The sequence below is a fragment of the Mustela nivalis genome (assembly GCF_964662115.1).
Source record: "Mustela nivalis genome assembly, chromosome: Y".
Lineage (NCBI taxonomy): Eukaryota > Metazoa > Chordata > Mammalia > Carnivora > Mustelidae > Mustela > Mustela nivalis.
In genome coordinates, this window is record NC_139041.1 from 35660528 (window position 1) to 35676901 (window position 16374).

The window sequence follows — 16374 nt, forward strand, 5'->3', positions numbered from 1 at the left end:
AATGACTTGTCTAAGGTTTTTGATACATCATTTCCAAATTAAATGAACCATCATTGCCAAATTAAATGATACATCATTTCCAAATTAAAGGATACATCATTGCCAAATTAAATGATACATTGTTGCCAAATTAAATTATACACCATTGCCAAACTAAATTGCTTATTTAGCAAACGGAAAGGTTCCAGCTGACTTATAAGGCTCTGGAATTTCTGCAAGAAACCTCTTGGGCGCTTTTTTTCTTTTTTTTTTTTTTTTTAACTTTCTTCCTCTTTGTTCTTTCATCCTTTATGACTCTCTTGTCTGCTTCTCCGAGTCAGAGTCTTTTTGAGTGAAACTTTTTTTTCCCAGCTCACAAGACACTGCAAACATGCGACTTTACATATACACATTTCAATGCAAAACTGAGTCAGAAAATCAGACCTGCAGCAGAGAGTGGGGAGACGCTGGGCCAGCAGGGGTGCTGCCTGCAGATAACACTGTGGGAGGCAGCTGCACAGAGCCCCAGGACCATGATAAACGGAATGCATTCCAGGGGTTGGGGCATGGCCCCGCTGATTTACAACCAGACTGAACAAGTCTTACTTAATCTCCAGGGCTCTTTGTCTTTACTTGGGTGAAACCTTGACAACTGGTCTAACCAGTTAGACCCACCGTAGCTTAACTAAGTGCCCGGAGGCAAGACAGACCTCTCCCCTTCACTGTCTGCTCCAAGCCAGCTGGAAACAGGAGTTTCCTCCCACAAGAGGTTGGTGCTGGGTCAGCAGACACACCAAATGGGGAGCTTGGGGCAACTGCGGAACCCCCAGGGCTGCCTGCCAGCTCCCGTGTCTGGCTGCCGTCCTCTCCTACGTCTTTACTGCATGCTCTGCGTGAGCGTGACCAGGCTTTGAGGGGCATAGGGGTCCGCCTGAATATCCAAACTAGGGAAATTTTTGAAGAAAACGGTCAGCTTTGGCTGGCCCCATAGATCAGCCAGTTAAACATCGGACGGGGCATTCATGGGCACAGTGGGCTGTTCACAGGAAAAGCACACAGTGAGACCCTTAACCTCTCACACCATGCTAAAGAATGAATGCTAAATTGACCAGGACTTAAATGGAATGCCAAATCCACCAGAGATGTAAATGTTAAAAAAGAAAGAAAAGAAAAGCAAAAAAGAAAAGGAAAGAAAAGAAAAGAAGAGAAAGAAAAGTAAAATGTAAAAAAAAAAAACAAAACACAACTCTGCAAAATCTTTGTCCTCTTGGGTTAGGAAGACATTTTTAAAGATAAGACAGTCAAAGCCTGACCTACTTTATGAAACTCGGTAAGTGAGAGTTTATCAAAATGCAAAACTTGTGTGCTTCAAAGAGGACCTTAAAGAAAAGGAAAAGAGAAGCCACAGATCTGGAGAAAAGTATTTCCAAATGACTACCACTCCATAATAAGGAGAGAAGCTATCTAAGAAGTGCGCAAAAGATGTACAGTCATTTTACTAAAGCAGATATGAACCACTAATAAGCACGTATAAGGATAATTGGTCTGCGTTTCTTTACTCAGGAGTGGCCCCGGGGAAGGAGCCCGGTTCTGCTTCAACTTGTTTGCAATCCCACGGGAAAGCTTATCAGCACCCCAGCACCCCGCTGTTCAAGTGCATCCATACCACACAATGGCCTCAGCAAGATAGGATCAAGTGATACTACTATACTGTGTCCTTCTGCATCTACACACGTCACCCACCCAGAACAGTCACTACTTCTACAGGTGCTTCTTTCCTCCTGCCCCAAAATAATTGGTAAATATTTCCAGAGCAATAAAATGTAAACACACACACACACACACACACCACCTTTTATGTACCAAAATATTAGTGATAGTACACCTCAAATCACATCTCTTGGGGTCTCAAGTTATACAACTGTGTAGTCCTGACCTTACATAGCAGTTTCTGGCACTGGCCTCTGTTTAGGGAACAACATCTTGTTATTACTCTTAGGCAGATGTTACTTAGAAACTCGCAGAATGTTTTAACTCTCATTGCAAAAGGACATGTCACAGGGCCTGCCCTACAGAGAACTCAATACTGTGGGATGGATGGATGGATGGATGGATGGATGGATGGATGGATGGATGTGTGGAGGGACAGATAGATGGATGTGTGGATGGATGGATGTGTGGATGGATGGATGGATGGATGGACGGATGGATGGATGGATGGATGGTTGAATGGATGTGTGGATGGATGGATGGATGGATGGATGGATGGATGGATGGATGTGTGGATGGATGGATGGATGGATGGATGGATGGATGGATGTGTGGATGGATGGATGGATGGATGGATGGATGGACGGATGTGTGGATGGATGGATGGATGGATGGATGGATGGATGTGTGGATGGATGGATGGATGGATGGATGGATGGATGGATGGACGGATGTGTGGATGGATGGATGGATGGATGGATGGATGGATGGATGGATGGATGTGTGGATGGACAGATAGATGGATATATGGATGGATGGAGGATGGATGGATAGATGTGTAGATGGACAGATGGATGGATGTGTGGATGATGGATGGATGGACGGATGGATGTAAGAGTGGACAGCTGGATAGATGGATGAAAAGTGGTATGATAGGTGAAGAAGTGGATGAAGGATGGGTGGGTGAGTGATTGGATGAAAGGACGGATGGATGGAATGAATGAATATGAAACATTGTAAAACAATACTAGGAAATGGGTAGCTTCCCTGGAGAGACCTTAGAGAATTTCACACAGTGAGAAGTAAACAGTTCTACATATTTTACAGCTACTAGCAATTCTGAAAAAAGGGTTGGTGATTTTAATTTACCGTAGGACAAACACCCATGTCCCTTTCCTCTGCTACATATAAAATATTATTCTGATGGCTCAGAATGCATGCAAACACACACCAGAAGGGACACCATGCTGCTGTTTTATAATTTTAATTGAAGTGCATTAGCATCCATTGAAATCAGAAGATATAGACCAGAATGCATAACAGAAGTCTGTGTTAAACAGACACCTTAAGCCATTGAACTACTGTCCAGAAACAGGAGTTCTCTTCCCCCACAGAAGCTGAACCAGACTCAAATATTCATCACCTGGACTCCTCCTCCTCAAGTATGTCAGACTCGGGCTCCTGCTTTTCGTAACCCAACACCACAGCACCCAGCACCCCTGGTCTTTCCCCAGAACAAGCTCATAGTGTTACTCTAATGGTTGACTACTATCCCAACTCAATCCCTATAAAGGCTGTATCTTCACTTAGCCCCAGAAGTATCATATGTGTGATCCCAACCATGACAGCAGACCATTAGCCACCCAGACATAAAGGAAACAACCCCTCTGTAACTCCCGTCTTACAAAAAAGCTCACACCACAACTACCATCATGCACTCCTCCAGATTCCCCTACCCAAGGGCTCACCTGCTTGACATGATGTCAAAGTAGTCAAACACACCCACCACGTTAGAGCATAGCCACCACGAGGTGGTCCCACCCTGTCTGTAGGAAACCCTTTGATGTTCCACAGTATGTGCATGATAGACAAACCATTCTAACTTGAAAAAACAAAAATCACATTTCCCTTTCTTCAGCATGGTGGTTCCCACTTTTAGGAGGTGGCCACGAGCTGTGACACTGAGAACTGTTCCAACACACTGCATAAATTTACAAAATTAGGATACTTCTGAAGATGAGGATTTCCTGTAGAATAAAGCATCCAGTCTCATAAAACTGAGAATTCTCCCCCAAACAGCAGCGCTGAAATGGTCTGAGGAACACAGTGACTTGACTCGTTATTTAGGACTGAGGTAGTGATATCCAGCAGAGCACAGTCAATTGTGATGGACGGCAAACAGATCCGCCTCTACACAAATACCCTCTCCAGATCCTGGTCATGTGAGTAAGGTGTCATCAGAACCACCCAGAGTAAGCCGTTGGTTCTCTCCAACCAAGAAGGCACCCCATCTGCCACGGTGGCCAGAATCTCCCTTCCATGTTCCAACCAGCATTTCTCAAGTCGGGCATCCGCCAACAGCACTTGGCAGTCACACCAGGTTTTGCAGAAGAGAAACAACAGCTGTGTGTTGCTCAGACATGCTCCACAAAGTCTACACAAGAGTCACCCTCAAGATGTCTGAACATCTACCTAGTCCCCAGGGAAAGGACTTTCCATCATCAAGGCTTCCTGAGGTCCTGAATACCTATACTGGTGTCACTAGCTTAGGGGCAGAAGAGAATCTGCAGGGATGTCCAACCTTATGTGGGATAGAGATGGTAGCATTGCCCAAGGCACCATCTTGGAACTCCTTGAAGCAAGACCAGAGAGCATGAATAAGGGTCTACCAGAAGTTTATCCCATTTGCAGAGAAGGAATGACATCTCAGGGAAGCCAAGAAGGCATGGATAGCTTGGATCAGCAGAGCAGGAGGGTAGGGGGGGCTTTAAGCTGGGATTTTTATGGTCTACATTATTTTGTGAGGCACTCAAGTTGGTCAGCCATAAATAGAGGCACATGGTTGAACACCTGTTCCCTCCAAAGGGCCTGGAGGTGTCTGTGCTCGCGGGACCATGCAACAGAACACTGCCTAACCACACACAGCACAACATGACCCCTGGAGTTACTGCAGAAACCGGTCCAACTTCTCCTGGATGCGGGCGAACGCATCCTTCCCCATGTAATCGATGCGTCCCTCCTCCCATTTTCTCCTTTCTTCCTCGGGACTCAGCTCCTTGACCTTCTCTTCGATGGAAATCTCGAAAACAGACATGGCCAGGTCAACCTAGGAAGGACAAGCAGACAGAAGATGGTTTCTGGGGCCATCACAGGATAACAGAACATCCGGCTTAGCAAGCGGTTCTACAAAGGAATCCCAGTTCTTTGGAACACAATACATGCTGAGATTCATACTCTTAGAAGATGCTTTCCCCGGCCACGTTTTGTGAAATCTTATAAAATACCAGTGTATCCATTTTACACACACACCTGTACCCACTTAATGCTTTGACACGCCTGAAATCTCAATGTTCTGTATCACCATATACAATCTAATTACATGACATCAGGAAAACGTTCGCCATATAAGAATAAAACCTACAGTAGTTTGGACAGCCTGCCCAAGCCATTTAAATAATAACCCGTGGTTTTCTGGTTGTGAATGGCAGAGATTTTAATCTTCTTAAAGCCAAAATATGAGAGAATATATAAACACACACATGTGCAAATACACACACACACACACACATACACACTCACACACACAGATGCTACAGGTGACACTCAGGTGTTCCCCAGATGCTGTGTGTGTTGGTGGGATGATACCACGTGCCTGATGGTTAAATCGGAATTTCGATGCCACTGGGCATATGGGACTTTCTACTCTGATTATTTGCAACAGTGTGTTTGAAGAGTCTGTACGAGTAATTTTCTACCCTTGTTCCCATTATGTTGTGTTCAAACACAGCCGTCCCACTGGCCAAGAAAATAGCAAGAGTTTAAAAAAAAAATTTAGAATTTAAAAAAAAATGTTTAAAAAAATTGAGTTTAAAAGAAAAGAGTTTAAAAAAAATGTCTTCCATTAGACCTTAGTCCTTCTTTCCTCTAAGAGCCCTTGGATTCAGGCTCAGGGTACGTCTAGGAACTAAAACTTTCTGGAATCAACAGAACCCATAAACTCCTTTGATGTTTTGACACACGATATTATACAAAATAGCGAGGGTCATCCACGGTAGAGTGGAGACACGCAACAGAGGAAACATCAACTCGCCCCCGTTACATGTACAAGTCACGGAGTGCCAGCCTCCTGGGTGCTTACAAGGTCCCCTCACCAGGAGGCATCCCCTGCAGACTCATCGCCCCAGAAGGTGGGAGTGTTACCGGTGCCATTTTGCTGGGAGCCACCCTGACAGTAGGGCTGGCACTAACCTATACAAGCCAGGCACAATCATGGATTCTTCCAAACCAGTGCTGGGTCTAACCCTACCCTCACTTCCTGCCTTCCCAGGTGGGCATCCCCATCTCCACCTCATGGATTAGGGAAGGTAATGAGCTCGCCAACCATCCCAAAGCCACCACACCACATGGCTGAGCTGTTAAATGATGTCTGCCCAGTAGCACGCCCATACCGCATTACCCCCTAACCACAGAGCCTCAAAGTCCTACCGTAGGAGCTGGATATGTTCACCATGCCACCAGCAGCATTTCAGAGGAAACCCTATCATGGACACCTCTGAGATAAGTTCAACATACTGCATTTGGCCTTTACTACATGGACAAAAGAAAAGGGAGACAAAGTATTTTCTCCACTTTCTAGCAATACCAGAGGTACTGCTTTTCTCCAGCAGTACCTTCTAGTCAAGGTGTCGTGCAAACTAAAATATGTATTATATAGTGGGCCATCTTGCAAATATTGCTCTAAACTAAATATCTGTATCCCCCCAAAATTCATACCGATCCCCAACAAGATGGTATGAGGAGAGGAGCCTTTGGGTCATGAGGGTAGAGACCCCATGAATGGGATTAGTGTCCTTATAAAAGGGACCCCAGAGAGCTCCCTCGACCCTTGCTCTGTGTGAGGACACAGCAACAAGATGGAGGTCTGTGAACCACGAAGCAGATCTCAGCTTGACCTTGGATTTCAGGCCCCCAGGACTGTGAGACATAAATGTACCATGAGCATAAGCACCTCAGGCTATAGTAGTCAGCTAATAGCCACTCAAACAGACCCATATTCAATACTAGCTTTCATCAGAACCCAATGCCCAGCTCTAGAGCCATATTAACTATTGCGTAAAGACCAAAAGGTGTCATTCAATCGCTGTTCGAAAAGGATTTGTTTTTTTTTCAATTGCTTTCATTCAATGTATCCATGGAAGGAAGAAAACTCAAGACGGGGACATCTGGAAGAGGTGGGAAAGCATGGCATGCACCATTTGAGTCCAAACGTTCGCCCTCGGATTTTTCATCATTATCTTCTTCATTTGAGACATTGGCTCACTAAGCAATCATTCCAATGCTCGCCCACCATACGGAAGAACAGCAAAGCCCCAGACCGTCAATTAACTGTTGCAGAACAGTGTTTAAAGAGACAAAGGCCGTGATGATTCAGGACGGCAAAGAAAGTGACCAAGCACCCCAGGCAAATGCTGGAAAGGAGAAACAGATGAGTCAGAGGCAATGAGAGAAGCAGCAGGCTTAGTTCGACAACGTCAGGCTGGGCCTTGAGGTAGCAGCTGGTGCGTGAGGACTGCCGGCCCCAGTGATGGTGGGCAGCATCCAGCAGGAGGGCCTGGCAAGATAATTAGGGTACCACCTCCAAAGAATCCTGAGGAATGGGGTCCCCGGTGACATCCACAGGGGGCTCCTGGCTTGGTTCCAAGATTTCCACAGACGGGCCACCTTCTGCTTTATCCGCGGGCTGCTAGAAACATAACCATTCCATCGTTAGTCCGCAGACGGCTTCAGGCGACTACAGTTTTAACCACAAGGACTGAGAATTCCACCAGGGAGAAATGAGATCAAAGGAACGTGTCTTGTCGAATGGCCCTTTCCACAAAGACTAGAAAGGGGAGCTCCCCCCTCCCACCTTCTCCCCTCACACCCACCATTTCTCACACAAGATGAGAGGCTGGAAGTTTTTATGGGATGCACCAAAGGTAATTTTTCAGCCAAGGATTCAATGGCAATTCACCCCTGAATATTGTGGGGTTAAGTGTATTGACCCACACATGGTCGAAAATCCACATAAAATTGTTGACTCTCCTGAAACTAAACCATAAATAGCCTAGTGTTGACCAAAAGCCTTACCAATAACATTAAAAAGTCAGTCAACAGATATTTTGCATATTCTATATATTTGCATAATCTATATATTATAGCCTGTATTCTTACAATAACATAAGCTAGAGAAAAGAAAATGTGATCGAGTCAATCATAAGATGTGAAAACACATTTATAGGACCGTACTGCATTTATCGAAAAAAATGGGTGTATAAGTGGACCCATGCAGTTCAACCCTGTGTTGCTCAAGGGTTATAAACTATATCGTTTATACCAAAGGTCCATGGAAGCATTTTACTAAGCTCGTGTCTCAATGAGCACAGCAGAGTCTGAGTTCAATCTTCTCATGAGGCACAGTAAGAAAAGTCCAGAATCCTGAGGGAAAATTTAGCAAAAATAGGGGTAGGACTCATAATCCTTCAACACTACTATTAAACATGGGTCCAAAATCCTACCAAAAAAAAAAATTATTTTTAAGGGAGAATATATGTCCTGGTGATGTTACACCTTTGTCATTTCTAACTCTTCCTAAAGGAAAACGGACTAACCAAATGACCAACAGAAATTGGAACAGATACCCAGGTCCTATATAGACTGACTAATCACAACATGTGTTCAAGGTTCGGGAAAGCATTCAGAAAGATCAAGGATGAAGAAGAAAAAACATGGGGTGTCTTCTTTGGTATTCGATGGACAAAGACACACCAAGAGAACAAGAGGAGGAGACACAGATGTGCGTAAGGAGTGTAAATGAGGTGTACCGAGGAGGTCTGGGTCTCTGAGGAGTCTGCACATTGGGGGGAGGGTGGCGACAATGGGTCACACCTCACTCCAGCGGATGTCTCAAGTTCAGGCCACCCTATCGTCTGTCATAAAGAAAGAAAGAAAAGGAAATTAGGACAAACGTCTTGCAAATATCTGAAAACATCCCATCTATTTTGTTTGCCTCCACGATACAAAGCAGCGTGACAAGGAACCAGTGATTCCAGGTTCACCAATTCCTGCGTCTGCTCTTCTGTCCCCATCTTCCTTGTACCAAAGTGGAGCCACACGATGACTTCTCACCCACACCACTGGGATGCCATGTGAGTCACGTCCACTGACGCAGGATACTTTTATTACCCTCTTTACTCACAGGTCAGGTGAAGAACAAGTTCCATCCAACCTCTTTCAACTGGGGTTCCACAAGAAAACAAACCCTTCCAGAAAGCAACTCGACTGACTGTTTTCCCAGTGCCTCTAAGGATGGTCCACAGCTAAGATCATGCCAGGAGCAAAGGAAACAATATAATGCATGGTGTGCAATGACTGGCTTCAGCAGGAAGGCCGAACTTTCTCTCAGGGAGCCACAGTGGACAAGGAATTCCCTAGAAGAAGCTGGACCAGAACTCCAGGAGGATCCTGCACCCCCTGGTGACTGCCTGGAGCCCAACATGCCTTTGGCACCACAGCTGATTGGGACACAGACATAGATTTTTACCTATTTGCGGTTGTTTGTTATACAGCAAGCCTAAGCAATTCGTGGTCAGGAAGCAAGTTTGTGCCCACAGCTGGGGGCCATAAATGGTCCAAAGGCTTCTGCAAGACTGTCTATCACAGAGGCTAGAAAATACTGAGACACTTCCCAGCTGTCCCTGCAAACACACTGCAAAATCATGTGGGCGGGGTGGGTTGCACATATGATAGGAAAATACTAAATGCATTTGGCAGCCTAGTCCCCCTTGAGGCAACCAAGAAGCTGTAGCAAGATTATGAGCAGACAGTTTAGCCACACAATGAAGCTGAGGAACCTATAAATGATGAGGGATTCAGGAGGGACCCTCGGAACACCACAGGCTTTCAGGACGGAATGCACTTAAAAAGGAAGACTGGAAATAGTGCAGCTCTTACAGACACAGAAGCCCAATTTCACACCAGCTCAACCTCTGACCGGGTGTGGGCAAACCACCTCTATGAAAACTTCCTGCCGGGAGGAGTGGGAAGAAAAGAAAAAAGAAAACAGGGGGAAAAAGCAATGCTTTCTGGGTGATGATGGTAATATGACAGAACTCCCCGTGATCTCTGTAATTTTTCCATATGGAGTGTGTTGTGTGGTATCAAAAATCAACTAGCACAGAGCCACATGAGACCAAATGAATGAAGATCAAGAGGAAAAACAAAATCAAACCATAAGAACAGATCCACATGAAATCCAGATATAAGATTGATCAGACATGGACTATCACCAAGTACAAGAAACACTTTAAAGGGACAAGTTGGGGAATTTCAAGGAAGTATGGAAACTGCCCTATTAAGTATTTGATGTTTATTGGGGTCAAAAACTCAATAAATGAAATTAAGTGTTCAGGATGTGTGTTTAACAACTGATTAAATGCCATTAAAGAGAAGGTCGGTTAACTGGAAAGTAGGCCAGTAGAAAGAAGCATGGAAAGACAGGTAGGAGGAGACTATAGAGAAGGGAGTCATGGATAGAGCAAACGTGGTAACAAGTCATACGGAAGATGTAATTGGGATTACAGAGGGTAGGAGAGTGCGGAGAGGGAAGGAGAGAAAGAGGGAGACAGAGAGAGAGAGAGAGAGAGAGTACGGGCAGAAGGAAAACAGGGTCAAGCTACAAACTCCCCATAGAAGGAATATAAAGAATCAAAAACCCAGAGCCATAATTATAAAACAGATGACCAAAGCCCAAAACAGAAATCTTAAGAGCAGCCAGAGCAAAGAGACAAATGACCCTCAAACACATACACATGAGCCTGGAAGATTAATTTGCAGAGCAATAATGGCAGTCAGAAGATTAAGAAACATCATCCGAGTGCCCTCATAAAAAGAACTACCAAGTGAGAATTCTACCTCCAGGAAAATATGGCCCCACATGAAGGTTAAATAAAGGAATTGTTGGATATACAAATGGAGGAGGGAGATTTTCAGCAGGAAACTTGAGTTAAAATAAATGATAAAGGAAGTTCTTTGGGGAGAAGACAGTGATTACTGATAGAATGAAATAGGGAACGAAAATAAAATGATATAGCTAAGGGAACTTGGACTTTATAAAATAGGTATACAATGAAAATAGACAACAAGAGAACAAAATGTGGAGGGAAATGGACAGTTTGAAAGCCTTCTGGGGTTCTTCTATTCCCTGAAGCAGAAAAGTCCTAAGTATATTACATTATGTCCAAGTTAGGAATGAAATTCGGAATCTCCAAGTAACCACTTAAAAAATAATCAAAATAATGCAAAACTGACATGGAAATAGAGGTTACAATGGAAAAGTAAATACACACTAACCAATCCAAAGAAAGATTAAAAAGCGAGAAAAATATCTTTCAAATTGGTGATCATGAAAAGCAAACCAAGGAACAGATTTAAACAGAAATGTACTATTAATTACATTAAATGTCAACAAACTACCCCCAGGTAAAAGGCAAAAAAGTATTCAGATAAAAAGAAGACAAAAACCTCATTCTGAACGTCTTGAAGAGTTACATTTTAAACATAAGAACACAGAAAGGGGGGCGGGAAACATGCAGAAGACATACCATGTCAGTAGTAACCAAAACAAACCTTTAAGTCAATAAATTTATGTAGAAATATCTCATAACAACAGGAAGAGAGGCCAAGAATATATAGTAACTTTAAATGTTTTGCTTTGTTCACAGCTTTTTTGCAGTGTCATTCCCACACTATCAATTGGACTAACCTGTACCTGTTGGCAAATTTTTGACACAATCAAAGAGAGTAAACACCTATCATCCCCAAAAGTTTCCACAATAATCTCTCTCTCCTTCCTCCACCATCCCCAGAGAATGGTCCCTGTACATTATTTTACATTTTTTTAGAATTTTACAGAATGGAACCACATGGTATGTTTTATCTTTTGTCTGGCTTCTTCAACTCGGTATAGTTATCCTTTGCAACTTTGCTGCCTGGATCAAAAGTTTTTTTTTCAAAGAGTCAACCCACCAAATGGGAGAAGATATTTGCAAATGACAGGACAGACCAAAGGCTGATATCCAGGATCTATAAAGAGCTTCTGAAACTCAACACACACAAAACACATAATCATATCAAAAAATGGGCAGAAGACATGAACAGACACATCTCCAATGAAGACATACAAATGGCTATCAGACACATGAAAAATGTTCATCATCACTAGCCGTCAGGAAGATTCAAATTAAAACCACACTGAGATACCACCTTATACCAGTTAGAATGGCCAAAATTAGCAAGACAGGAAACAACATGTGTTGGAGGGGATGTGGAGAAAGGGGAACCCTCTTACACTGTTGGTGGGAATGCAAGTTGGTGCAGCCTCTTTGGAGAACAGTGTGGAGATTCCTCAAGAAATTAAAAACAAAACTTCCCTATAACCCTGCCATTCCATTCCTGGGTATTTACCCCAAGGATACAGATGTAGTGAAAAGAAGGGCCGTCTGTACTCCAGTGTTTATAGCAGCAATGGCCACGGTCGCCAAACTGTGGAAAGAACCAAGATGCCCTTCAATGGACGAATGGATAAGGAAGATGTGGTCCATAGACACTATGGAGTATGATGCCTCCATCAGAAAGGACGGATACCCAACTTTCGTAGCAACATGGATGGGACTGGAAGAGATTATGCTGAGTGAACTAAGTCAAGCAGAGAGAGTCCATTATCACATGGTTTCACTTATTTGTGGAGCATAACAAATAGCATGGAGGACATGGGGAGATGGAGAGGAGAAGGGAGTTGGGGGAAATTGGAAGGGGAGATGAACCATGAGAGACTGTGGACTCTGAAAAACAATCTGAGGGTTTTGAAGGGGTGGGGGGGTGGGAGGTTGGGTGAGCCTGGTGGTGGCTATTGTGGAGGGCACATATTGCATGGAGCACTGGGCGTGCTGCATAAACAATGAATTCTAGTACACTGAAAAGTAATTTAAAAAAATTTTTTTAAAAGCTCTTTCATCTTCATTACTGAGTAGTTTTCCAGTGTATGGATGGACCACACATTGTTCATACTTTGACCTCTGGATGGACAGTTGAGTTATGTCCCATTTTGAGCTATTACAGATCAATCAATCTGTAGGGCTCCTGGGGGGCTCAGTGAGTTGAGCATCTGCCTTCGGCTCAGGTTGTGATCCCAGGGTCCCACCATCGAGCCCTGGGTTAGGCTCCCTCCTCAGTGTGGGAGCCTGCTTCTCCCTCTGCCTGCCACTCACCCTGCTTGTGCGTGCTTTCTTTCTCTCAAATAAATAAAATCTTTAAAAACAAAACCAAAAGCAAATCAATGTGCTATTTTCATATGAACATCAGCATTCACTTCTCTTGAGAAAATACGTAGGCGTGGAATGGCCAGATCACACACTACATGCGTGATGAACATTTTAAGAAATTACTGGGCAGTGTCTGACTTGCAGTTGATCTAATGGTATGTATAGAATAACCAGAAGAATCCAGATGGAAGCTTAGTGTTCACAATGACATATCATAACATATCATATCATAGCCTCACAGCCCACCAAAAACCAGGAATAAGTCTAGCAAAATGCACCAAAGGACTTTACTTAAAAAATTAACATATTGGGAGAAATTAATAATTATCCAAAAGTAGAAATACATTAAGTCTATTGAGTGTAAAACTTAAAAACTTTGGTGATATTAGTCTTTCTAAAACCCATCTATAGATTCAACGCAATCCCAGTCGAAATTCCAGAAGATTGTTTGTTTTTCAAGACACTGCAAAGCTGATCCTAAAATTCGTACAGAAATTTAAAGGAAATGTAGAAGAGGTAGGGAAAAAAGAAAAACGTTGAAGGGCTTGTATGATATATTGAGACTTTAAAGCCTCGGTAATTGTGGCAGTATGTGACTGGTGCAAGAAAGGGAACAAAAATGAAAGAATCGAAAATCTGGAAATGGATCCATCCACATATGGAAAAGGAAACATGACAAAGCAGGGGTGGCGGAGGAATAATGGTGTTGCTGATTACCCCATGCTGCTAATGGGGTAATGTGTTAATGACAGACCCCCACGTAACAGTTGTGAATGTTGACCCCGAACTCATTCACTCCCTAACATCCATTCCCACGGATTATACACTTACCTATAAAAGAGAGAAACAATAAAAATTCTGTGAGACAACCAAAGTGATTATCTCCAGGACCTTCGTTTAGGGACAGATTTCCTAAAGAGGAAACAATACATAGTCCTCATCCAGGAAATATGAAATCCTGGCTAAACTATGAACTTCTATTCATTGAAGGATGCCGTGTGAGGATTCCGAAGGGAACAGAGTAGGAGAACGTCTTTATACTGTACTACTGAGAAGAGCTTGTATCTGAAATATATATAAATCGTGAAGACAAACTTAAAAAAAAAAAAAAAAAAGGAAACGCCGGAGAAAGACAACGTTCAAAATATTTGAACGAGCATCTCCCAAAGAGTCAAAGCTTGATAAGCACCTACCTAAGAATTGGCTTGAGTCAACTCAACGCCATCTCGTACATGCCAAGTAAAACCATGAGGAGATGCCCCATGTGCTCACTGGCGCTTTGGAAGAGAGCTGAAGACCTCAAGCCATCAGGACTCCCCGACTCCACTAGGGGAGCAACCATTTGCAAAATCGTTGGCTGAATCTATTAATGCAAAAGGATACACATGCGTGCCCTCTGATCGAACAACCCCACCATTAAGGACAACCTCTCCAAAAATGCTTAGCAAGCGCAACAAGATGCATGTATAAGGGCTTCCTAGCAGGGCTATTCGTGTTACCCAATACGGCAATGTGTCCTCTAGAATTAAACAATACATTATACCTTCCTACACTTTGATAATATGCAGCCTATGGAATCAATGAACTGTCAAATCCCTCAATAAGATGAATGGATCTCCTAAAGATGTCAAGTCAAAGACACCAGACCTAAAAGTACATAGTGTTGGATCCCATTCATAAGGACCTCAAAAGCCCTCACAAGTGAGTGGTGTGGGTCAAGGTCAGGATAGCCTTTCCTAATGACTGGGCGGGTATGAGAGGTCTTTGGGGGGTGAGTTTCTGGATCCGGATTAGGATTTAGGAATTTTTTTTTCACTCCTAAAATGTATCAAGATGTATACTTATCACGTATCACAGGCACCCCCTTTTTTTCATGTATGTCATCCCTCAACAAAAAGTTTTTTGAAAACCCAAAGATGTTCTAAGAATCCACAGTAAAAACAACCGAGAACTTCAAAAAACAAAAAAAGTTTTACAGTTCCTTTAAAACTTCAAAAACTTTTAATTAACTTTTAAATTCCTTTCAAACTTCAAAAAACTAAAGGGCGTTTTCATTCACTTCATTTCCTCACTCACGAGACTGGAGCACATAACACTTGGCTATGAAGACAGTAAATGGCAAATATGTTTTTCTCTGATACATTCATTTATATATGGGAAGGAAATTAGACATTCAGCTTTCATTTTAAAAACCGAGACTATCTTGTCAACGCTGTTGCCATGATTCGAAGGCTGCTGTCTTCAATAAGGATCCCCAATTCAGGACCTAGCTCTGTATATTGATAGGCATTTATGAAAATAATCTTTTTTTTTTTTTTTTTAGACTGGGTTCCAGGTCTCCAAATTAAAGATCCAGAATCAATAAGTCAATAATCAATAAGACCGGTAGGTGGCAGTGACGTTTCATAATTAATACCAAATAAGGCCCTCTGCCCAGGGGTACTCACCCCAGAGACTGTGAAAGCATTCCTTCCTTTTTATTTATATTTGTTTTTCTTTTTTGTTTCGGGTTTTAATTTAAATTCTAGTTAGTTAACATGTAGTGTAGTATCGGTTTCTGGAGTTGAATTTAGGGCCGCATCCCTTCCTTTGACTTATTTATTTTTTTCTAAAGATTTTATTTATTTATTTGACAGAGAGATCACAAGGAGGCAGAGAGACAGGCAGAGAAAGGGAGGAAGCAGGCTCCTTGCTGAGCAGAGAGCCCGATGCGGGGCTCGATCCCAGGACCCTGAGATCATGACCTGAGCTGAAGGCAGAGGCTTAACTCATTGAGCCACCCAGGCGCCCCATCCCTTCCTTTTAAAAGCGTGAGGCCTTTATTGCTTTTAGAGACACATGCTTCTCATCAGTCAAGCCCTGGGATGTCTTCAAGAGTCCATCACCACAACGCATCATTCACAGGTGGTAGGAACGAAAGGCGGAAACAGATGGCGCAGGAATAGGAGATCGAAGGATGAACCAGATACCCCGAAACACTCTTCCTTGTGTATATTCCTTTTATTCCAGCAAAGTGTGCAATGTGCTGTGGACGGCCAGCGTAACCCCCACAGCTGTTTAGGGTTGAGTCTATATTTACGTATCCAAGTGGTTTTGTTTCCATCTCCAGCCCTTTCTCCAGCAGCTGCCCATTCCTGAGCTCTTCTCTGGATCTATGTCCTCCTCCCTGGGAAATAGGACTCACATGAGGGGTACTCAGAGTACTCTGCCCAGAGCCTCTTCCCCTCTGAGTGTCCAGGACATGGAGAAGTGAACTTGGCAGAATCTCAAGACACCTGAGTACCTGCCCCCACAACCGCCTTTTTACCCTTGGATCATCAAACAG

The 16374-nt window shown here is 43.3% G+C and overlaps 1 protein-coding gene across 8 annotated transcripts in view; it reads right to left on the reverse strand.

Moving 5' to 3' along the window:
- Nucleotides 1-4235: 4235 nt before the first annotated feature.
- Nucleotides 4236-16374, reverse strand: part of LOC309856953 (glycogenin-2-like) — a 35943-nt gene continuing 23804 nt past the window's right edge. For 6 of the 8 annotated variants that reach the window (XM_082718755.1, XM_082718756.1, XM_082718754.1 and 3 more), the window contains exons 9-11: nt 8553-8657; nt 7325-7432; nt 4236-4795 (exon numbers count right to left, since the gene is read on the reverse strand). In XM_082718755.1, coding sequence (XP_082574881.1) covers nt 4634-4795; nt 7325-7432; nt 8553-8657 — 375 coding nt within the window. In that variant the 3' untranslated portion in view covers nt 4236-4633. The remainder of the gene's footprint in view (nt 4796-7324; nt 7433-8552; nt 8658-16374) is intronic. The other 2 variants (XM_082718760.1, XM_082718761.1) reach the window with 2 other exon arrangements.